This window comes from Citrus sinensis, chromosome 5, assembly GCF_022201045.2.
Source record: "Citrus sinensis cultivar Valencia sweet orange chromosome 5, DVS_A1.0, whole genome shotgun sequence".
NCBI lineage: Eukaryota > Viridiplantae > Streptophyta > Magnoliopsida > Sapindales > Rutaceae > Citrus > Citrus sinensis.
The window spans coordinates 31001783-31025370 of NC_068560.1; the positions used below are offsets into that span (position 1 = coordinate 31001783).

General features: G+C 36.0%; 1 protein-coding gene across 2 annotated transcripts; it reads left to right on the top strand.

The window, feature by feature from the left end:
- The first annotated feature begins 7607 nt into the window (after window positions 1-7607).
- On the top strand, window positions 7608-23346 carry LOC102609169 (E3 ubiquitin-protein ligase UPL2-like). Of its 2 annotated transcripts, none has more exons than XM_006472357.4 (17): window positions 7608-7805; window positions 7978-8110; window positions 9506-9601; window positions 9685-9891; window positions 10032-16644; window positions 16845-17944; window positions 18011-18316; window positions 18474-18678; window positions 18801-19075; window positions 19181-19461; window positions 19775-20894; window positions 20976-21122; window positions 21222-21302; window positions 21383-21608; window positions 21732-21871; window positions 22653-22759; window positions 22942-23346. In XM_006472357.4, exons 2-17 carry the CDS (start codon window positions 8015-8017, stop codon window positions 23042-23044), a joined length of 11103 nt encoding a protein of 3700 aa, XP_006472420.2. In that variant the 5' UTR covers window positions 7608-7805; window positions 7978-8014; the 3' UTR covers window positions 23045-23346. The 2 variants fall into 2 exon arrangements, with proteins under 2 accessions (XP_006472420.2, XP_015384132.2); XM_015528646.3 differs by having other exon boundaries at window positions 7981-8110.
- Window positions 23347-23588: the final 242 nt, after the last annotated feature.

The window sequence follows — 23588 nt, forward strand, 5'->3', positions numbered from 1 at the left end:
AGAGAGAGAATTTAAAATTAACCCTAATAGGATTTCATTCTAGGACTATTCTTTTTCATATGAAATTTCCATCAAAATCATTGGAGAGGCAACTCGTACTGTTTGTTACCCAATGAACATGTGTATGGTTCTTAATTTTAGAGCACTAAACTCTGTTGTTGTTTCTTGATAGGCTCTTTTTCTCCAACCCCGTGCCGTTTTTGTTTGTTTTGTTCATGTCCACCCTAACAAATTGTCTTCGAGGTCAATCAAATGCCTTTTTTTTTAATTTATATGAAGAGGATACAATCCTATATAGGACTAACTCAAAGATTAAAAAGTAGAAATCATGGTCAATGACTGAAGCTAATGACACCACATACTCTGTAATTTAACTCGGCTACTACTACACCGCAGCCGCGCCCATTTACTCCAACAGTTCTAAATCACTGATGGCATAAATTTTATTTTTTATTTTTTAATTATATGAAACTAATATTCAGATTACAACTCATATTGTATAAGATTACAACTGCTATTTACAATCAGATAATTACTGAAATTAGTTTACATTAATTTTTATATAGTACATCTCATATACACAGCCCAGATTTTACTCGAATATTATTAATTATTATATAGTACAATCCATATACACAGCCCAGATTTTATCTTTTTTAATATTCGAAGGATGTCTACTTCACTTGCATTTCGAAAGGAAAAAAACCGTCTTCATTTAATTATATATCATAATTAAGGAATGAAATAAACCCCTACATATGTCGCAAGAGCTCGAATTGCAGCTCTCACAGTTGCGAGGATAAAGTTCTGACCACTCGACTAAAAAGGCAATGGTTTCATACATTTTATTTATTTCTTGTTGTGAAAAACTGATTGTGAACTTGGCTTGGATATGCTTTTGTGGTTGCCTAAAGTTCACTTGACTGAGATTATAAAGCACTAGACATTCATTTACTATGTGTGCAAGTGCTTTGAGCGAGGGCTGAGAAACCCAAAACTGCCGAACTGAACCCTAATTAATTCATGGGATGCACAGAATGAAACATTGAAACTTGATTAAGAAAATATTTTATGAAAGCCTTTTATTTGTTCCTATTTCATGGGAGTTCTATTCTTGAAAAAAAAAAGTATCAATTTTCTTTTTTAACACCGAACCATAGTCTCACTAAAATTCAACAAAATTATAATTAAACATTTGAAAAATAGGGGATCGTTAATGATTTGTACCAATAAAGCACGTTCCATAAATTAAACAAAAAATCTCATCATTTCTAACATTGAAAAACAAAAAGAAAAATCAGCAACGAGACTATTTTTCAAGGTGGGTATTATTAGTATTAGTAGTACCAATGCCTCAGCCAGGGCACTGTTTTGTCACAGCTAGCAATCTTACAGCACCAAAGCTGCGATTCTAACAATGTAATTCTTGCTTCTCGCATTCCTTGTTTCAATAATGTATTGGGAACCGGAAGTGTCGCAGAAATTATTGCTCCCGTAGAAAGTGCTTTCCGACTAGTCATTGTAGTCAAGCGACCCAATGATCGTTGATAAAAACTTTTCAAAGCATCGCACTTCCCAAATTTTGCCGATGCAGGTTAAATATTCGAAATTCGGAAGGCTTTGGGCATTGCCCCCTCGGCAGGTATCCAACCAGTTGTAAAAGACGAAATGATGGATCACTTCCTTTGACAATTTTATAAATCATAATGTAGGGCTATTAATACTTGGCTCCCCCTGAGATTTGACAACTTATCATTTACATGGTGAGAGCTGCAAAATAAGCATATATATAGATGCCCTTACTTTAACGTAACGAAAAATATAAATGTATAACAAACGTTATGAACAAATATAACATGTACTTTAATTGTACAATAGCATGATTTATCATTGTTGCTACTATAATGGTGCTCCAAATTATTTAATTGTAATGAGTAAATTATAATTTATGTTGTATATTTTGAATCAATCAAAGGGTCAATTTTTTTCAATTACTTTCATTGCTTGTAAAAAAAAAAAGAAAATCTCATCTCATTAATAAAAAAAAAAAAACGTATGTTTTATAATTAAAAATATCTTTCTTGTTCTTAGCACGCTTATGCATTATTTAAAACAAATCATTTTCATGACGCCGGGCAAGACGGTCTTTTCGTCTTTTACACTTTTTTCTATTCTAGAAGACTTTTTGCATTTCAATTCAATACAAGGAATCGATAATTTTGGCTGGATGAGGCTTTTTTCTTTCGCACGCTTTCAATGAGATGGACCAGAGAATAATAAATCTAAGTCATGCATATATGGATAAAGATCTACAAAAATAATTAAACAAAAAAAATTCCTCAAAATGTTTAATCGATTGTGCTGTATGAAATATTCCATTGCTTACGTTTTGACCTTGTTGCACCTTATGAAGTCTGTTACGTATTCTCAATTTCAAGCACTTGATAATTATTATTATTATTATTATTATTAAAATTACATGACACTAATACTCAAATTACAACTCATATTACATGAGAGTATTAGACAATTACTAGTTTTATATTAAATCTTATATATTTATAATTAGAAAATTATTGATTTTACACTAAATTTTATATACAATCAGACAATTACTATGACTAATCTTACATTAAATCTCATATATTTACAATTAGATAATTATTAGAACTAGTCTTATATTAATGGTATGTTTACTTGGGGATTTAGGGAATGAGAATGAAACCCATCTTTACTTGGCAAAATATAATTTAAAAATGAGAATAAAATGTGTGGCTCTCATATAATTTGTGAATAAGGAATGGAAATCTCATTCCCATGAGGGGGTTGGGAATGAGAATTCTCATTTCCTAAACTGACTTTTGTATATCTCTAATTTTTTTTCATATTTTTCGAATTACCATCGTTCAAATCACAATTAATTTTATTATTTTAAATGTCATTATTATTATTATTAAATTTTATTAACTTTGTTATTTTAGTTATTATTAATTATTGTTATTATTAATATTATCATTATTATCATTTATTATTATTATTAATTTTATTTTTTTAATTAATCTCATTTTCATAATAATATTTATACATGTATCTAGTTAATGAAAATTACATTATTTAATATTATGGGTATTTTGGTAAATTGATTCTCATTCCCATTTATTTTACCAAGTAAACACATCAATGACATTCAAGTGCATTCTCATTCCCATTTATTTTTGCCAAGTAAACATTAGAATCTCATTCATAATCCCGATTCTCATTCTAGCTCATTTTCATTCTATAAAATAAACGCACCATAAATCTAATATACAATCAGACAATTATTAGGATTAATCTTACATTAAATCTTATAAATTTTCAAGGGACATTTGTCATCATTCAATTATTATAAATAATTGGAAAAGAATTTAAACCCCCACGAGCCTTCACAATTATGAGAGTAGTGGCTCTGCCACTCGGCTAAAAGATAAGTGGTTGATAATTATTCTTTTACTACAATGGTTATCACTTCATTTTCTTATTTGTTATAAAAATATAAGAATTTGAGTTTTTTTTAAAGTACGTTGTGAGAGATTTTTTTATTATTCCAAAAAAGAATCTCCTTTAATTCTTCACTTGGAGCATAGATATTTGGATTGATAGGTCTCAATGCCGCCTCTCTTTTATTGCTTTATCATAGTGGATTTTTTATTTAAACGGGTACTCATTATTACTTAATTCATCTATAACTTATTTAAAATTCAAAGCAACATATATTATGTTTCTTAAAAAAATTTGGATGGAGATGAGAAACCATACGAAACAAATATCAATTCTACTTTTATTATTACTTAAATTAAAATAAACATAAATGTAAAGCACATTTATAGTAAGTCAAATTATTCTTAGAGGACTACTTATTCACTGAGGGGATGTTTGTTTTATTAACTTAGGTGGCGTTTGTTTTTTTGTCTGAAATCTTAATAGACCTGAATTAGTCTGAATTCTGAATAGATCTGAATGTCTGAATTTGAATAATATGTTTGTTTTTTCGTCTGAATCTCGAAAAATAAGTATTAAGTTGTTTGTTTTTTTTCAACTGAAAAAGCTGAAAATATGTACTTTTACATTTGTATCCTTATTAAATTTGAATGTCAAATAAATAATATATTAAATACCACAATATTTTAACATTTATAAGTAAAACTATATTCAAGTGAATATATAATTATTTTAGAATTTTAATATATAAAATACCATAAATTTCAAATTTTATCGTATATAATACAAGAAAGAAAAAACATGGATATTTTTATGTTGGGTAAATGTCTATGGGTGAGTTTTGGGATAGACATGAAAAATAAATTATAAAATATGGATATTTTTGACATTAGTAAGTAATTGACTTAATTCAAATTTCTCCATTAAGTAACAAGCCAAAAAATTTGGCTTATTTTATTAAGTCAAAATTATCTAAAAAGTCTCATTAAGTTATAAAAACAAACACCTCTAATTAACTTAATTAATTAAGTTAAGTCACTTTAAGTTATTAAGTTAAAAAACAAACGCCACCTTAATGACTTTAATGGACTTAGAGGTTGTTTATTAAATATTGAAGTTTGAAATTTTATTAATTTCAGACATTTTTTAAAACATGCTTGTTTGTTTTTTGAAACTTATGTCTGATTTTAAAACATTTACATCTTAATAGAAAAAGTAAACTTTTGTGACTTTTATCTAAATGGAAAAGGTCTGAATGACAAGTAAATATTATATTCCAAAAATATCTATGTAAAATAACTTATTTCCTAAACTATAAAATATAATCCTATTTTTTGTTTTAATTTATAAGGACATAAATGTCAAATAACCAAGTTCAAGATGTTTTTTATTGTAAAAACAAACAAGATGTCATTTATATTTAGATATTTAAAAAAGAAAAACAAACATATCATAAACTACAATGAAATTGATTAACGTATGCTAATTAAGAATATTAAAGAATTGTATTCAATTGAATGAGATTTATGTTATGATAATATATTATCTCATTTATGTTATTTGAGATGTTTATTATTTGTTTCACATTTATAATTTGTAAGCGCACACATGTAAAAATACCAGTTTTCAGATTATTTAAGTTAAAAAAAATCAAACAACAAAATATTTATTTTTAGTAATTAAGAAAAAAAATAAACATATCATTTAAATTTAAACATTCAGCTCTGTTAAGAATTCAAACTAATTCAAATATGTTTAGATTTCAGACAAAAATAACAAACGTCACATTAGTCATTACATCATCAAGACTTTAAATATGAGCTGTTTCGACAACTTAAAGCACAATACCAATACTAATTCTTATCTAATTATTAATATTTTTAGTTATTTATTAACCATTCATCCATTACATTTGATTTCATCTTACAATATTCATACATTCGCCTAACATTCCCTAAGCACCACTATTTATATTTGGCAATTTTCCAAATTGGTTTTTGATTTTGGTCTAGATTTGCTTGTCCACGGTCCCAAATGATGGCGTCTATACGACATGCAGAAATTTCATACTTACAGTAGTCCGATCTCAAAGAAATCGCTATACAAGACAAAATTTGTTTGACCATTTTGAGGATTTAATACTATAAATTTGTTTGACCATTCGACACATATGTGAAACTCTTTTCTTTTGTTGTGCTCTTAGAGTCAGCATTTCATCCTGAAATTACTGTGCAAAGAAAGGCAACGTTATGTTATTTATGTACTTTTGTGTGGCCAAAATGGAATTTTCCCTGGTTTGACGAAATCATCTATAAAAAAAAAAAAAAAAAAAAAAAAAAAAAAAAAAAAAACATTACATCACCAAAGATCACCAAATTTTTGCACCAAAGCCACGATCACAAAATTATTTTATTTTATTTTTATATTTACTTAAAACACGTCACGTCACAGAATGAGATCGCTTCTAGATATTATATTGTATTGCAATTTAAGAAACTTCGGCCTTTAAAAAGAATTAGGCAAATAAGAATAAACTTATGAATTGAATGTTACTAATATTAGAGAAATTGTGGGTATAATAAACCATATCACCCTTCTTTTAAATTGAGGTCGGATGATTGTATTAAAATTTATGGTAAATACTAGTTATTATAATTTAAAAGTTAAATTGATTTGATTTTACACCTGTATAATGTAAAATTTATTATATATTTTCTAATTATGTTAATATTATTATTTAAAAATTATATTTGCTACGTACTATTAATTTTTATTTTATAGTTACAATATTTTTCTACAGCAGTAAATTACAACACTTTAATACCAAATCAGAACTTAGTGTATAAGAAGTAATTTGAAAAATTTTCTAAAAATTTCGTGGTATCCTTCTTTGTTACATATAATCGTATCTTTTACTAACATCCATATAATGATAATGTTCAATACAAGGATTGTTCCTGCATTCTTTTTTTCGTTTATAAGTATCAAAATTGAATTGAACATAGATTGACTTGGATAAAGGAGGAGGATAACCCAAGAGAGGATGTTGAATCCTATTGAAATTGAAAGTTATTGCTGCTAACGTTGGTGACGAGTGACTCCAATCACTTTCAATAATTGAGTTATAACTCTAAACAGGGTAAGTCAAAAAAATTGGGGTGCCTTTTTTCGATTTCCCATTATGTGTTGACCATTCTTTCAATCAATTAAGGCCTTGAACGCATGTTAATATTAAATACTAAAAAGTATCAATGAATTTATGGATTGCCTTGAAGAGTAAGGTACTGTTTATTATTTTATATGAATTTTTAATATGTATAAATGTGACTAAAGTTTAAATGGGTTTGAATATAAATATTTGAATAACATTTTTTATATATGAATAAAAGTGCCATCTTGTTTATTTTTATAAATTTAAAAAATTTAAACATAATTATTAAACATATATGTTCTTGTAAGTCAAAACAAAAAAATGGTTAGGTTTTATATTTTAAAAAATAAGTATATTTTAATAGATATACTTTGGGATATAATATTTACTACATATTCTAACATTTTTCATTAAGATAAAAAATACAAAAATTCACTTTTCCTATTCAGATGTGATTATGAAAATCATACATAAAATACAAAAAAATAAACAAGCATATTCACTCTTTGATGGTATGCTTTTTTTAGCGACCATTGTAAAATATGGAGAAAAAATAAGTTATTAAAAAATTAAGTGATAAAAATGAAATTCTAGAAGGAATAATCTCAGGACGCACAAGAGGGAGGTCTAAGTTTAGATTGGAGTTCGAACTCAGTCCTGTTTGGCTAGAAAGAAAAAAAAGGTAGACGCAAATTCGTAATAATAAAATATAAAATATGGAAACCGACTTGATTAAAAAATGAAAAGGAAAGAAAGAAAAAGAAATACAGGAAACTAGAAGGGGCAAGAAATGCAAAACGGCCTTTCTCAAAACGAGAGCGACTGCAAGTTGAAACAACTCGGTCGCATACTCACTGTGTTGCTTTGTGTGCGTCAGCCTCTCACTGTATAAATAGAACTGTGTCTTCCGTGGCGAACAATAATGACCTAAAAATACAAAATTATTTTGTCATTTAATTGCAAACAAAAGCATAAACCAAGAAAAGGCTAAAATAAAAAGAAAAAAATAATAACAAAACAAAAACAAACCCCACCTCTCTTTTCCTTCTTCTCTTTGCTTTGGGGTTTCGCCTCTCTCTCATTCTCTCTCTCTCTCTCTCTCTCTCTCTCTCTCTGTCTTAAATCTCTCCCACTCTCTCTTAAATCTCTCTCAGTATTTTTATATGCCTCTCAGGTATCTGATCTAACTTGGTTTTCTTCTTCAAAAAGTTTATTTTCTAGTTAAAATTGCAGTGGTTTTAAGGGGTTTTGCTTTGGTTGGTTGGATTTCTTTTTTCAAATTTTTTTTAGAGGTTATTATTATTATTATTATTATTATTTTAAAAATTTTTGTGTTTTTGTGGCAGTAGTCTTAGAAAGCAGCGAATTTTGAGTTGAGATGAGATGGCGACCGCAAGATCAACTTTGCCGGCGAGGCTGCGACAGCTTATTTCCGGCGAGAACTCTATCGGTCCTTCTGTTAAACTCGACTCTGAGCCCGTAAGTTTTTTTTCCTAAATTTAAGTCCTGTTATTTTGTTTTGTTTTATTTTTTGTTAACCTCTCTTATGATTAGGGTTTTATTGAAAAATACGAATACTGTGTGTTCAAGTCGTTGATTAGGGTTTTGTTAGGGCCTTATTGTTTTCTATGGTCAGATTTGATTGAAAAAAGGGGGTCTAATGGGCCCCACTTGAATTGAGCCTCTCATTTTTTGTGTTGGCTGCTGCCGGCAACTGGCTTTAGTGTCTGCTACTAATTTGGTATAATCTTGTGTCGTAAGTGTGTGTTGATATACTTTTAAGTTAATAGAATTGTAAGGCTGCCTTAGTTTTAATTCTCTAGTATTTTATTGAGGTTGTTAATCTGATAAAAGGGTGTATGTTGTTTGTTTCTTAGAGGTTAGAGGTAGCAGTGAGCCGAAAATTATGATATCGACTGTGACCTAACATGGTAATGTTTTAAGTGAATGACATCAATGCTAGTTGGATATTTCTGATTAAAACTTTTGCATCGGATGTTTTCAAACTAACCTTTATCCTATGGTGTCTTGAAATTTGCACGATAGCCATTTCCCATGGTATGTCTAGTTATAAATGTTACAATGGTGGCCTTTGTTTGAAGTGGTACACCTACTGAATACTGACTTCCAAAGACTGGATATGAGGCTAATGAACTGCTTTAGTTCTTTTTGGCTGACTAAAGGCCTTGTATGCATTGCCGTGTCCTTTTTGTTTGATACTTTTCTAGAATAGGTTCTTGGAATCCTCTCAATGATGCTAACAGATCCTTGCAATTTTTTAACTTTTAATGACTGTAACTTATGGAGTCTGGACATTCATGCTGTGGTGGTCTGATAGATTCATCAAGTTAAATAAAAGTGTGTAGGTTTGTAACATAGGTTCTGATTAGAAATCTTTCACTCTTGCGACTGAACGTATTATCTGATCAAACTTAGGAGGTCATTTACTGGTAATTTTTTGCTATGTTTTGAGTTTGCATTGCTTCCTGTTGTCTTATTTCCATTTAATTATTCTTCTCAGCATCCATCTATAAATAACTGTTTGGTTAAATGACATTTCATGAGTGAATTTCTTCTAATTGAATACCTGGAAATGGTCTAAATTGCTAACTAAATATTTGAGTGTGATAAGCAGTGACTGAGTATGTCATTCTAGTGTAATGATATTTCTAAATTGCTGTTTGCATTTACCATGCAAACTTTATGTTTGGGAGTATTACTTTCATTCATCCATTTGTCTAAAAGTAAACATATGTTTGCCAAGAATATATTTGGAATTATTGTTCACATTTTTATAATACTTTTGCTTCATTTGGATTATTTTGCATTTTTTTATTTTTTTAATCTAATGCTTAATTTGTGTCTCTATTGCAGCCTCCTAAAATTAAAGCCTTCATTGACAAGGTGATCCACAGTCCATTACAAGACATAGTAATACCTCTATCTGGCTTTCGCTGGGAGTACAGTAAGGTGAGAACATGCTAAACCTCATGGGTCAAGTTTTCTATTGATCCCCCTTGTGTTCTTTTACTCACCTGTTCCTTTGACTTCAGGGAAATTTTCATCATTGGAGGCCATTGTTTCTGCATTTTGATACATATTTCAAGACATACTTGGCTTCTAGGAACGACCTTTTATTGTCAGATAAAATTTTAGAAGATGATACTCCATTTCCAAAACATGAAGTTCTTCAAATATTACGAGTAATGCAAATAATATTGGAGAATTGTCCTAACAAGGGTTCATTTGACGGCTTAGAGGTAAGTCATGTATTTCTCACAAGTAATCTCCAACTGAAAGGATCGAATGTGAATTTGTTATTTATCATTTTAACCTGTTAGATATAAGCAAGCATATGCAACTGTGTTTGGTCTGATATATTTTTCTTGTTCATGTTCAGCATTTCAAGCTCCTACTTTCTTCCACAGATCCTGAGATTCTTATAGCCACATTAGAGACGCTTTCTGCACTTGTGAAAATAAATCCATCTAAGCTGCATGGAAATGGGAAGTTGATTGGATTGGGCTCTGTAAACAGCTCTCTCTTATCTTTAGCTCAGGGATGGGGGAGCAAGGAAGAGGGCTTAGGTTTATACTCATGTGTTATGGCAAATGAGAGAAAGCAGGAGGATGGGCTTTCTTTGTTTCCATCTGAAGAAGAAAATGATGGCGACAAGTCTCATTATCGAGTTGGTTCGACACTCTATTTTGAATTGCATGGGCTCAGTGCCCAGAGCACTGAGGAAAACAGTTGCAATGCAAGTTTTTCAAGCTCAAGAGTTATACATATTCCAGACCTACATTTAAGGAAGGAGGATGATCTGGTTTTGATGAAACAGTGCATCGAACAGTACAACGTAGCTTCTGAGCTCCGGTTTGCGTTGCTGACAAGAATCAGATATGCTCATGCCTTCCGCTCACCCAGAATATGCAGGCTGTACAGCAGGATCTGCCTTCTTGCCTTTATTGTGCTTGTTCAGTCTAGTGATGCCAATGATGAGCTGATTTCCTTTTTCGCTAATGAGCCTGAGTATACAAATGAGTTAATCAGGATTGTACGGTCTGATGAAACTGTTCCTGGGACTATTAGAACTCTTGCAATGCTTTCTTTGGGAGCCCAGTTAGCTGCATATTCATCGTCTCATGAGCGGGCACGCATTCTGAGTGGATCAACTATCAGTTTTGCTATTGGGAATCGGATGATTCTTCTTAATGTGCTTCAGAGGGCAATTATGTCTCTGAAAAATTCCAATGACCCATCATCCCTCGCCTTTATTGAGGCACTTCTTCATTTCTACATGCTTCACATTATTTCATCCTCAGCTTCAGGGACTAATGTGAGGGGTTCTGGAATGGTATCCACTTTTTTGCCGCTGTTGGAGGATTCTGATCCTGCCCATATTCATCTTGTCTACTTGGCTGTGAAAGGTTTACAGAAGCTAATGGACTACAGTAGTTCAGCGGTGACAGTGCTTAGAGATTTGGGGGGAGTGGAGCTGATGGCCCAGAGGCTACAAATTGAAGTACATAGAATTGTTGGTTTAGCTGCAGAAAATCACAATTCGATGAATATCAGTGAGTTTTCGAGATATAATGAAGATCATGTTTACACCCAGAAGAGGCTTATCAAGGTTCTTCTGAAGGCACTGGGGTCTGCTACATATGCCCCTGCAAATTCTACCCGACCACCCCTAAACTCCCATGATAGCGCTTTACCTGGTACTTTGTCACTAATATATGGAAATGTAGATAAATTTGGAGGCGAAATTTATTACTCAGCTGTAACTGTTATGAGTGAAATTATTCACAAAGACCCAACCTGTCTCCCTCTGTTGCTTGAAATGGGTCTTCCTGATGCATTCTTGTCATCGGTGGTATCTGGAATACTTCCTTCTTCAAAGGCCATTACATGTGTTCCAAATGGCCTTGGTGCCATCTGTCTCAATGCCAAAGGATTAGAAGCAGTGAAAGAAGCTTCAGCATTGCGATTCCTTGTGGACATATTTACCAGCAAAAAATATGTCATTCCAATGAATGATGCTGTTGTTCCACTGGCAAATGCAGTGGAAGAACTCCTGCGCCATGTGTCTTCGTTGAGGGGCACGGGTGTTGATATAATCATTGAAATTGTTGATAAAATTGCTTTGCTTGGGGACAATAACTCTGCTGGGTCATCGGGGAAGATTGGTTCGAGTACTGCAATGGAAATGGATTCTGAAGACAGAGAAAATGAAGGACCTAGCTGTTTGCTTGATGCGGTTGATTCTGCTGCTGATGGCATCAGTGATACAGTTGATTCCACTACTGCTACAGAAGGCATTAGTGATGAGCAGTTTGTTCAATTATCAATATTCCATTTGATGGTTCTGCTTCATAGAACAATGGAGAATACTGAAACCTGTCGGTTATTTGTGGAGAAATCGGGAATAGAAGCTTTACTAAAGCTTCTATTAAGGCCAAGTATTGCACAGTCATCTGAAGGAACATCTATTGCCTTGCACAGCACTATGGTCTTCAAGGGTTTTACTCAACATCACTCAGCTCCTCTGGCGCGTGCCTTCTGTTCTGCCCTTAGGGATCATTTGAAGAAAGTTTTGGCTAGATTTAGTGCAGTTTCAGGGTCTTTTCTGCTGGATCCAAGGATAGTGCCAGATAATGGCCTCTTTTCATCTCTTTTCCTTGTTGAGTTCCTTCTATTTCTTGCTGCCTCCAAGGACAATCGTTGGGTAACTGCACTACTGGCAGAATTTGGAAATGGTAGCAAAGATGTTCTTACAGATATTGGGCGGGTCCATCGTGAAATTTTATGGCAGATTGCTCTTCTTGAAGATGCCAAACTTGAGCTGGAGGATGATGGAGCTGATTCTGCTGCTGAACCACAACAGTCTGAATTAAGTACACATGAGTCTGAAGAGCAAAGATTCAACTCGTTCAGGCAGTTCCTTGATCCTTTATTGAGGAGGAGGACATCAGGATGGAGTATTGAAGCTCAGTTTTTTGATCTCATCAACCTATACCGTGATCTTGGGCGTGCCACTGGCTTTAGACATAGGCTGAGTACTGACAGTCCTTCAAATCTCTGGCTTGGAGCCAATCCTTCTCCTTCATCGGATGCTGCTGATTCTGGCAGTAAAAAGGAATACGATAAGCAGAGATCATATTATACCTCTTGCTGCGACATGGTGAGATCACTTTCCTTTCACATTACCCATTTGTTTCAGGAGCTGGGGAAGGCAATGTTGCTTCCTGCTCGTCGGCGAGATGAAACTGTGAGTGTGTCCCCTTCTTCGAAATCAGTGGCTTCTACTTTTGCTTCCATTGCACTGGATCACATGAATTTTGGAGGCCATGTAAATCCTTCTAGATCCGAGGCTTCTATATCAACCAAATGTCGCTACTTTGGTAAAGTTGTTAATTTCATTGATGGCATTCTACTGGACAGGCCGGAATCCTGTAATCCAATATTGTTAAATTGCTTATACGGGCATGGGGTTGTTCAATCAGTTTTGATGACATTTGAAGCTACGAGTCAATTGCTTTTTGCGGTTAACAGGACTCCTGCATCTCCAATGGAGACTGATGATGGAAATGTAAAACAAGATGAAAAGGAAGATGCAGATCATGCTTGGATCTATGGTCCCTTGGCAAGTTATGGTAAACTTATGGATCACATGGTAACATCTTCTTTTATTTTATCTCCATTTACGAGACACTTGCTTTCACAGCCTCTTATAAATGGAGATATACCTTTCCCACGGGATGCTGAGACTTTTGTGAAGATGCTTCAATCCATGGTATTGAAGGCAGTGCTTCCTGTTTGGACTCATCCACAGTTTACTGAATGCAGCTATGATTTCATTACTGCAATTATTTCTATCATTAGGCACATTTACTCTGGGGTTGAAGTGAAAAATGTCAGTAGCAGTACCAATGCTCGTATTACTGGCCCTCCTCCAAATGAAACAACTATTTCAACAATTGTGGAGATGGGTTTTTCCAGGCCTAGGGCAGAGGAAGCTTTAAGGCAAGTTGGATCAAATAGCGTGGAGCTGGCAATGGAGTGGTTATTTTCCCATCCAGAGGAAGCCCAAGAAGATGATGAACTTGCCCGTGCACTTGCCATGTCCCTGGGAAACTCTGAATCAGAAGGAAAGGAAGATGCTGCAAATGTCAGTTCTCAGCCACTTGAAGAAGAAATGGCCCAACTTCCTCCAATTGAAGAGTTGTTATCAACATGCACAAAGCTGCTTCTGATGAAGGAACCTCTAGCTTTTCCGGTTCGGGACCTGCTTGTGTTGATATGCTCCCAGAATGAAGGTCAATACAGGTCTAATGTCATCTCCTTTATCATCAACCAAGTGAAGGAGTGTTGTTTGATCACTGACAGCAGAAACAATTGCATGCTATCTGCTCTGTTGCATGTTCTTGCTTTGCTTCTTCATGAAGATGCTGGGGCACGGGAAGTTGCCGCTAAGAATGGTCTTGTAAAACTGGTGTCTGAGCTACTTGAACAATGGAATCCTGGTTCATCTGACAAGGAGAAGAATCAAGTTCCAAAGTGGATAACCACAGCTTTTCTTGCTGTTGATCGACTGCTGCAAGTTGATCAGAAATTGAATTCTGACATTGCAGAGCTGTTGAAGAGAGATGGTATTAGTAACCAGCAGACTTCAATCAACATTGACGAGGATAAGCAAAACAAGCTGCATTTATTAGGATCATCAAAGCACATTGATATTCAGGAGCAGAAGAGGCTTATTGAGATTGCTTGTGATTGTATCAAGAAGCGGCTTCCATCTGAAACTATGCATGCTGTTCTGCAGCTATGTTCGACTCTCTCCAGAACTCATTCTATTGCTGTTTGTTTTCTTGATGCTGGGGGTGTAAGTTCACTGCTTTCATTGCCAACAAGTAGCTTATTCCCTGGATTCGACAATGTTGCTGCTACTATCATCCGCCATGTCCTTGAAGATCCCCAGACTCTTCAGCAAGCCATGGAATCTGAGATAAAACACACCCTTGTGGCTGCTGCTAACAGGCACTCAAGTGGACACAGGCACTCAAATGGGCGGATCACTCCACGGAATTTCCTTCTGAGCTTAAGTTCTGCAATTTCAAGAGATCCTGGGATTTTTATGCTAGCTGCTCAATCTGTGTGTCAAGTTGAGATGGTCGGTGACAGGCCTTACATTGTCTTGCTGAAGGACCGTGACAGAGAGAAGTCCAAAGAGAAAGAAAAAGAGAAGGAAAAGATATCAGAGAAAGACAAAACACAGACTAATGATGGAAAGGGTAGTCTGGGTGGGATGAACACAACAGGCCCTGGCAGTGGAAAGGTTCATGATTCAAATAATAAAACCGTCAAAGTTCATCGGAAATCTCCCCAGAGCTTCATTAATGTGATTGAACTTCTTTTGGATTCAGTCACTGCTTTTGTACCTCCAATGAAAGATGATGTGGTGGCTGATTTGCACCTTGATGCACCATCATCAAGTGATATGGACATTGATGTTGCCGCTATTAAAGGAAAAGGAAAAGCCATTGCTACTGTTATTGGAGATAATGAAGCCAGTAGTCAGGATGCTTCTGCATCTCTTGCAAAGGTTGTATTTATCTTGAAACTGTTGACAGAGATTTTATTGATGTATTCTTCATCTGTTCCTATTCTTCTCCGAAGAGATGCTGAAGTTAGTAGCTGCAGGAGTGCTACTGGCTTTTGCACAGGAGGAATATTTCAGCATATTCTTCACAGGTTTATTCCCTATTGTCGAAATTCCAAAAAGGATAGGAAAGTAGATGGTGAATGGAGGCATAAACTAGCCAGCAGGGCTAATCAATTCTTGGTGGCGTCTTGTGTCCGCTCTGCAGAGGGAAGGAGGAGGGTGTTGACAGACATCAGCTATATTTTCAATGGTTTTGTTGACTCATGTAGTGGTTTTAGGCCAGCAGGTGATGATATTCAAACTTTTGTTGATTTAGTGAATGACATTCTAGCTGCTCGAACACCTACTGGTTCATGTATTACAGCAGAAGCTTCTGCCACTTTTATAGATGTTGGTCTGGTTAGGTCGCTGACTCGAACTCTTGAAGTGTTGGATTTGGATCATTCTAATTCACCTAAAGTTGTTATAGGGCTTGTCAAAGCTCTAGAGTTGGTAACGAAGGAACATGTTCATTCTACTGAATCCAATGCTGCTAAGGGTGAGAATTTGGCAAAAGCTCCTGGCCATGGTCAGACTGAAAGCACAGATAATGTTGTTGACACATCCCAGACCGTGGAAGTGGCATCCCAATCCAATCAAGATTCTGTCGCAGCTGATCATGTTGAGTCTTTCAATACTGGACCAAACTATGGTGGATCTGAGGCTGTTACAGATGATATGGAACATGACCAGGATCTTGATGGAGGGTTTGCTCCTGCACCAGAGGATGACTACATGCAAGAAACTTCCGAGGATATGCGGGGTCTGGAAAATGGCATTGATACGGTTGGAATCCGATTTGAAATCCAGCCTCACGTGCAAGAAAATCTTGATGAAGAAGATGAAGATGAAGAGATGTCCGGTGATGATGGGGATGAAGTGGATGAAGATGAAGATGAGGACGAGGATGAAGAACATAATGATTTGGAAGAGGATGAAGTCCATCACCTGCCTCATCCTGACACTGATCAAGATGATCATGAGATTGATGATGACGAGTTTGATGAGGAAGTACTGGAGGAAGATGATGATGATGAGGAGGATGATGAGGATGGTATTATTCTCAGATTGGAGGAGGGCATCCATGGGATAAATGTCTTTGACCATATTGAGGTTTTTGGCAGAGATCATAGCTTCCCAAATGAAACTCTTCATGTGATGCCAGTTGATGTTTTTGGCTCTAGGCGTCAAGCAAGGACTACATCCATTTACAGTCTGTTGGGGAGAAACGGTGACAGTGTTGCCTCTTCACGACATCCTCTTTTGCTGGGACCATCGTCCTCAAGTCACTCTGCGCCTGCTAGACAATCAGGTATGCCTAGTTGTGATGAACTAGTATTCCAGGAATATCACCAAACATGTGCAAAAGAAGAAAAATGGAAAGTGTTTTTACCCTTCCCCCAGTTCTTCTCCTTTGTCTTCTGGTTTTAATCTCCCTTTTTTGAAGGTCTGTTAAATACTTTCGAGTGTGCCATATATCTATGATGTTTGACCCTGATTTTTCTGATGCAGAGAATGCAAATGATAATTTCTTCGCAGATAGGAACGTGGAGAGTACCTCGTCACGGCTGGATACTATTTTCCGTTCTTTGAGGAGCGGACGTCATGGACATCGTCTGAACTTGTGGATGGATGATAATCAGCAAAATGGTGGATCTAGTGCGGCTGTGGTACCACAAGGGCTTGAAGAAATACTTATTTCCCAGTTGAGGCGACCCTTGCCTCAGAAACCTGATCAGAGCACGTCACCAGCTGAACCTCAGAATAATATTGAAGGTAGTCAATTACAGGAGTCAGAAGCAGGTGCAAGGCCTGAAATTCCTGGGGAGAACAATGTGAATACTGAAAATATTAATGCCCCACCTTCCTCCACTGCTGCAATTGAAAGCTCTGGTAATGCTGATGTGAGGCCTGCTGCAAGTGATTCTGTGCAGGGAACGCATGCATCAATTACACACCCACAATCTGCCGAAATGCAGTTTGAACAGAATGATGCAGTTGTGCGGGATGTTGAAGCAGTGAGTCAAGAAAGTGGTGGATCTGGAGCTACTTTAGGGGAAAGCCTCAGGAGCCTAGATGTTGAAATTGGAAGTGCTGATGGCCATGACGATGGTGGAGAAAGGCAAGGTTCAGCTGATAGAATGCCTTCGGGTGATCAACAAGGAACTCGTATTAGAAGAACCAATGTGTCCTTTGGGCATTCTACTCCTGTAAGTGGGCGAGATGCACCTCTTCATAGTGTGACTGAGGTTTCAGAAAATTCTAGCCGGGAAGCAGATCAGGATGCTCCAGCAGTGGAGCAGCAAATAAACACCAATGCTGGTTCAGGATCCATTGATCCTGCATTCTTGGAAGCTCTCCCTGAGGAGTTGCGTGCAGAAGTTCTTTCGGCTCAGCAGGGTCAGGTGACACAGCCTTCAAATGCTGAACCACAAAATGCTGGAGATATTGATCCGGAATTCCTTGCGGCACTTCCTCCTGATATCCGAGAAGAAGTTTTAGCACAACAGCGAGCTCAAAGGCTTCATCAATCCCAGGAACTTGAAGGTCAACCAGTTGAAATGGATACAGTCTCCATCATAGCGACATTTTCTTCAGATTTGAGAGAAGAGGTATAATTTGCATTTTTCTGTAATTGTCTGCTACCTATTTGTGACTAAACTTTATTTCCCTTACAGGTTCTCTTAACATCATCAGATGCTATTCTTGCCAATCTCACCCCTGCTCTTGTTGCGGAGGCTAACATGTTGCGTGAAAGATTTGCAAACCGTTATCATAACCATACCTTATTTGGTATGTACCCTAGAAATCGCAGAGGTGAGCCTTCTAGGCGTGGTGAAGGTTTGGGATCAGCCCTGGACAGAGCTGTGGGAAGTATTACTTCCCGCAGGACTATGGCTTCTAAGGTAGTTGAAGCTGATGGAGCTCCTTTAGTTGGCACAGAAGCTCTTCACGCACTGATTCGGTTGCTTCGTATAGTTCAGGTATTTACTCGGTGGAATTTGGTTCTCTTGTATTATATGCTCATTTAATTTTTTTTTATTAATTTATGAATAGGAGTTCTCCTGTGTTATATGCTCATTTAATGTTTTTCTTTATATAAATTTATCTATTCATCATTTGTTTTATTTTAAATTGCAGCCACTGTATAAAGGTGCATTGCAGAGGCTTTTCTTGAATTTATGTGCACACAATGAAACCAGAACGTCTATGGTTAAAATTCTGATGGATATGCTGATGCTTGATACGAGAAAACCGGCTAATTCTTCAAATGCTGTTGAGCCATCATATCGGCTTTATGCCTGCCAGAACAATGTGGTTTATTCCCGTCCCCAACATTATGATGGTAAGTGTATGTTTATATTATTGCTAGAGCATTGAATCAATAATTTGGAAGAATTTGTTGCCTCTTGTACTTATTGCCATAATTGTTAAAAGTCTTATTGTTGTACCCTTTTTCTTTTGTAGGAGTTCCTCCTTTGGTGTCCCGGCGTATTCTTGAAACTTTGACATACTTGGCTCGTAATCATCCCCTTGTTGCAAAGATTTTGCTTCAGCTTAGGCTGTCTCTCCCTTCCCTACAAGAGCCAGAGAATATTGATCAGGCACGTGGCAAATCTGTGATGGTTGAAGGGTGTGAAATAGAAGGAAAGCAGCAGGAGAAAGGATATATATCCATCATGTTGCTTTTAAGTCTCTTGAACCAACCTCTGTATTTGAGGAGTATAGCACATCTGGAACAGGTCATGTTCTTTCTAATAAATGTTAACTCCTTTCCGGTATTTTGGGCTTATAGTTATTGTACTGGCTGCTCTGGGTTTATGCTCACTTTTTGTGCTTTGTTTCAGCTGCTTAACTTAGTGGAGGTCCTTATTGATAATGCTGAAAGCAATTCACCAAACAAGTCTGCGGAATCCACAACTGAACAACAAATACCCATATCAGATGCTGGGATGAATACAGAATCTCATGGTGCTCCTTCCGGCGTTTCTGTTTCATCGTCCAATGTTGTTGATTCTTCGAAACCCACAACTTCTGGTGCAAATGACGAATGTGATGCCCAAAATGTGCTGCTTAACTTGCCACAAGCAGAACTTCGACTCCTAAGCTCATTGCTTGCACGAGAAGGGTATGAGAGAACATCTTTAAGTCTAGAGCTCCTTTTGGGCGTGACTATGCTTGTGTGTCTGCTTGTGCGTGCTCATTATTTCAACTGTTTTTATCTTTCTTCTCTTCTACCTACAATGATGAATTTGAAGAGCGTTATTTGTTGTGTCAGCAACTTTCTAGATTACGTGCACATCTATTCTGAAGTGTTAATATCCGAGCTGGCTTGATTTAATATATCGTGCTGGCAATTGATGTTTTCTTAATGTTTTTATATGACTTTTTTTTCCCCTTTTTTTTAACGCACTTGAGCTGACATTGTTTTTTCCACTCAGTTTGTCAGATAATGCGTACACACTGGTGGCAGATGTAATGAATAAATTGGTGGTGATTGCTCCAACTCATTGCCAATTATTTATTACTGAGCTAGCAGATGCAATACAAAAGTTAACTAAATCTGGTATGGATGAGCTACATAGGTTTGGTGAAACCGTGAAAGCACTCCTCAGTACATCATCTTCTGATGGAGCTGCAATCTTAAGGGTTCTGCAGACCCTAAGTGCTCTTGTTTCGTCCCTAACTGAGAAAGATAAGGATCAGCAGATTCTTCCTGAGAAGGAACATACTGCAGCTCTTTCCCAGGTACGGGAGATCAATGCAGCTTTGGAACCTTTGTGGCTGGAGCTGAGTACATGCATAAGCAAAATAGAGAGCTTTTCAGATTCTTCTCCTGATTTGTTTACTACTGCAAAAACTTCAGCTGCCAAAGCCTTCAGTGCCACATCACCCCTTCCTGCTGGTGCTCAGAACATCTTACCATATATAGAATCATTCTTTGTGATGTGTGAAAAGTTGCATCCTGCACAACCAGGTTCCAGTCATGATTTTGGTGTAGTTGCAGTTTCTGAGGTCGAAGAAACTAGTACATCTTCTGCCCAGCAGAAAACCTCAGGGCATGTTACAAAAGTTGATGAAAAACAGATTGCTTTCGTGAGGTTCTCAGAAAAGCACAGGAAGCTGCTAAATGCATTCATCCGTCAAAATCCTGGATTACTAGAGAAGTCTTTCTCACTCATGCTGAAGGTTCCTCGCTTTGTTGATTTTGACAATAAGCGTGCACATTTCAGATCAAAAATAAAGCATCAACATGATCACCACCACAGTCCTTTGAGAATATCTGTAAGAAGAGCTTACATTCTTGAAGATTCATACAACCAACTGCGCATGCGATCAACGCAAGATTTGAAGGGAAGGTTGACTGTTCACTTTCAAGGAGAGGAAGGCATTGATGCCGGTGGCCTTACAAGGGAGTGGTACCAATTGCTGTCAAGGGTTATTTTTGACAAGGGAGCCCTACTTTTCACAACAGTGGGCAATGAATCAACATTCCAGCCCAACCCCAACTCTGTTTACCAAACTGAACATCTTTCATATTTCAAGTTTGTTGGGCGAGTTGTGAGTACATTTTGATGCTCTAGTTATAATGACTTGGTTATTCATTTTTCCTTGCTGCTCATTCCTCAAAATCTTCTTTAGGTTGGAAAAGCTCTTTTTGACGGGCAACTGTTGGATGTCCATTTTACTCGATCTTTCTACAAGCACATCCTGGGGGTTAAAGTTACTTATCATGACATTGAAGCTATTGATCCAGATTACTTCAAAAACCTGAAGTGGATGCTTGAGGTCTGCTGCATTTTTTTTCCCCGCATCTTTTGAGTTTCACCTAATTTTTCCATTTGTTGGGTTGTATCTTATCTGGTAACTTCCCTTCCCTTTTTGCAGAATGACATCAGTGATGTTCTTGACCTCACTTTTAGTATTGATGCTGATGAGGAGAAGCTGATTTTGTATGAAAGGGCGCAGGTAATGAATTCACTCACCCTTTCATTAACTGCCTTTTTCTCTCTTTTTTCTTATCTCAATGTTGCTATGAACATATGCAGGTAACCGACTATGAGCTAATTCCTGGTGGACGGAATATTAAAGTTACTGAGGAGAATAAGCACCAGTATGTGGATTTAGTTGCGGAGCATCGTTTGACGACTGCTATTCGGCCTCAAATAAATGCTTTTCTGGAGGGATTTACCGAACTAATTCCTGGGGAGTTGATATCTATCTTCAATGACAAGGAATTAGAATTATTGATTAGTGGGCTTCCGGATATTGATTGTGAGTTTCGTTGATGGTTTTTTCTGTACTTTTTGGCTTGTTCATGTTGTATCATTCTCCAATTTTGTTGTCTACTTAACCAAAATTGGCTTCTTACAAAAATTGGCAAACAATGTGTTTCAGTGGATGACATGAGGGCAAATACGGAATATTCTGGATATAGTGCTGCATCTCCTGTTATCCAGTGGTTTTGGGAGGTTGTTCAAGGGTTCAGCAAGGAGGATAAGGCTCGTCTTCTGCAGTTTGTGACTGGCACCTCAAAGGTAAAGGCTAATGCTATGCTTACAAGTTGGGTACATAATTTTTGTCCCAAGTGATTGGGCATCTGATGTGACATTTAGTGATATGCTAATAATTATCACATAAATGATAAGACACATGGCAGCCAATGATTGGTGACATATCACCGGGGAAACAAGCTTGTAGCCAAACAAAATGAGTATATTATATGTAGGAAATGTACATAGAGGAGGGACAAGAAGTCTGCAAAGGAAAATGTTAAAAATCCCCAAGCCCAAGAACAACAAATCCTATAAGATCATAAATTTGAACTAATGACATCACAGAAAAGAACTGTATCTGTATCATTATAGATTTATATGTCTGTTCGATTTCAAGTACTTCATTCCTTAGAACTGGATAACTGATTTTCTTAATAATGTTGTTTTGATTTGATTTGCATATATGCATGCACACACTTTGGAATGGCTAATCTTTTTGTTTATTAGTCATGGCTTATTCAATAGAAATCCAATGCTGACTAGCCAATAGCTCAAGGATTTAGTTCTGATTTAAATATATGTCACTCCTCTTTGGCAGAGGAATGCTGACACACTTTTTTTAATTTTATCCAGAGTAGGCTGTAGAGTTTTATTGGGTTCCAAATCTTGAATGAGAAGCTGTTGGTAAATGCAAATGAAAATAAGCTCGAAAGTGACAATTTATATTTGTTCATCACATTAAGCAACTGGTACCTTTCTATTGTTGCACCTGAGAACTCTTGCCTAGATCTAGTAGTCTTACTGTCTCATTTCAATACTTTAGGTGCCCTTGGAAGGTTTCAGTGCACTTCAAGGAATTTCAGGTTCACAGAAGTTTCAAATACACAAGGCATATGGCAGCATAGATCATTTGCCTTCTGCTCATACTTGGTAATTATGATTCTTAGTTCCTTAGTCCAATTTTTATTTTTATCTGATTAGACCGGCTTTTCTGATGTGCTTTGCAAACTTCTATTGTCTGGAGTTTGTTGAATGAAAATGCTGTTAATAGTTTCTAGCAAGTTCATCGTTTTGCAGATAATTTACTGACCCACACCCCATTATTTCTGCAGTTTCAATCAATTAGATTTGCCGGAATATCCTTCTAAGCAGCATCTAGAGGAGAGACTGCTGCTTGCAATTCATGAAGGCAATGAAGGGTTTGGATTTGGTTAAGAAGTAAAATTGGCTATTTCTCCAGAGTAGTGTAGATAAAAATATATATATTATCTCAAAAGCTGCAATGGGAGAGGAAATGGGTAAAAGGGTGGATGTCACATTTCAAGTCAAAACATGTTTATATACTGTACAGCATATATTGGCTATTGAAAATTATCATGGCAGTTTTAAAATTTGCCAATCTGCCCTTTATTTTTGCAAATTCTTTTTCCCTTCTTGATTTCTACATTTGGTGATTTATGCCATCCTTGTCCAAGAAAAATAAAATTTCTGGATAATCAAATCAATTGTTTCTTATATTTGGTGATTTATGCCATCCTTGTCCAAGAAAAATTCTGAAAAAGATAAGCTATGACAGAATTTAAGATTGTTATCAAATTTCTGGATAATCAAATCAATTGTTTATAGTTTAGAGATAGTTGAAGTGCATATGCATTTTTGGAATTTATTTTTAATAATGATTTGCAGTGTAGTAGTGGCTTAAATGTCGTACAAGAGTATTGTGTGTGATCTTACTTACAGGTTTTAGTAATGGTAAATT

Excerpts from the sequence above, each read along its gene's own strand:
- LOC102609169 (XM_006472357.4), top strand. The coding sequence starts at position 8,015 with ATGGCGACCGCAAGATCAACTTTGCCGGCGAGGCTGCGACAGCTTATT. Across the intron at positions 18,317-18,473 it reads GGTTGCTTCGTATAGTTCAG|CCACTGTATAAAGGTGCATT; the intron begins GTATTTACTCGG and ends TTTAAATTGCAG. Across the intron at positions 22,760-22,941 it reads TTGCCTTCTGCTCATACTTG|TTTCAATCAATTAGATTTGC; the intron begins GTAATTATGATT and ends TTATTTCTGCAG.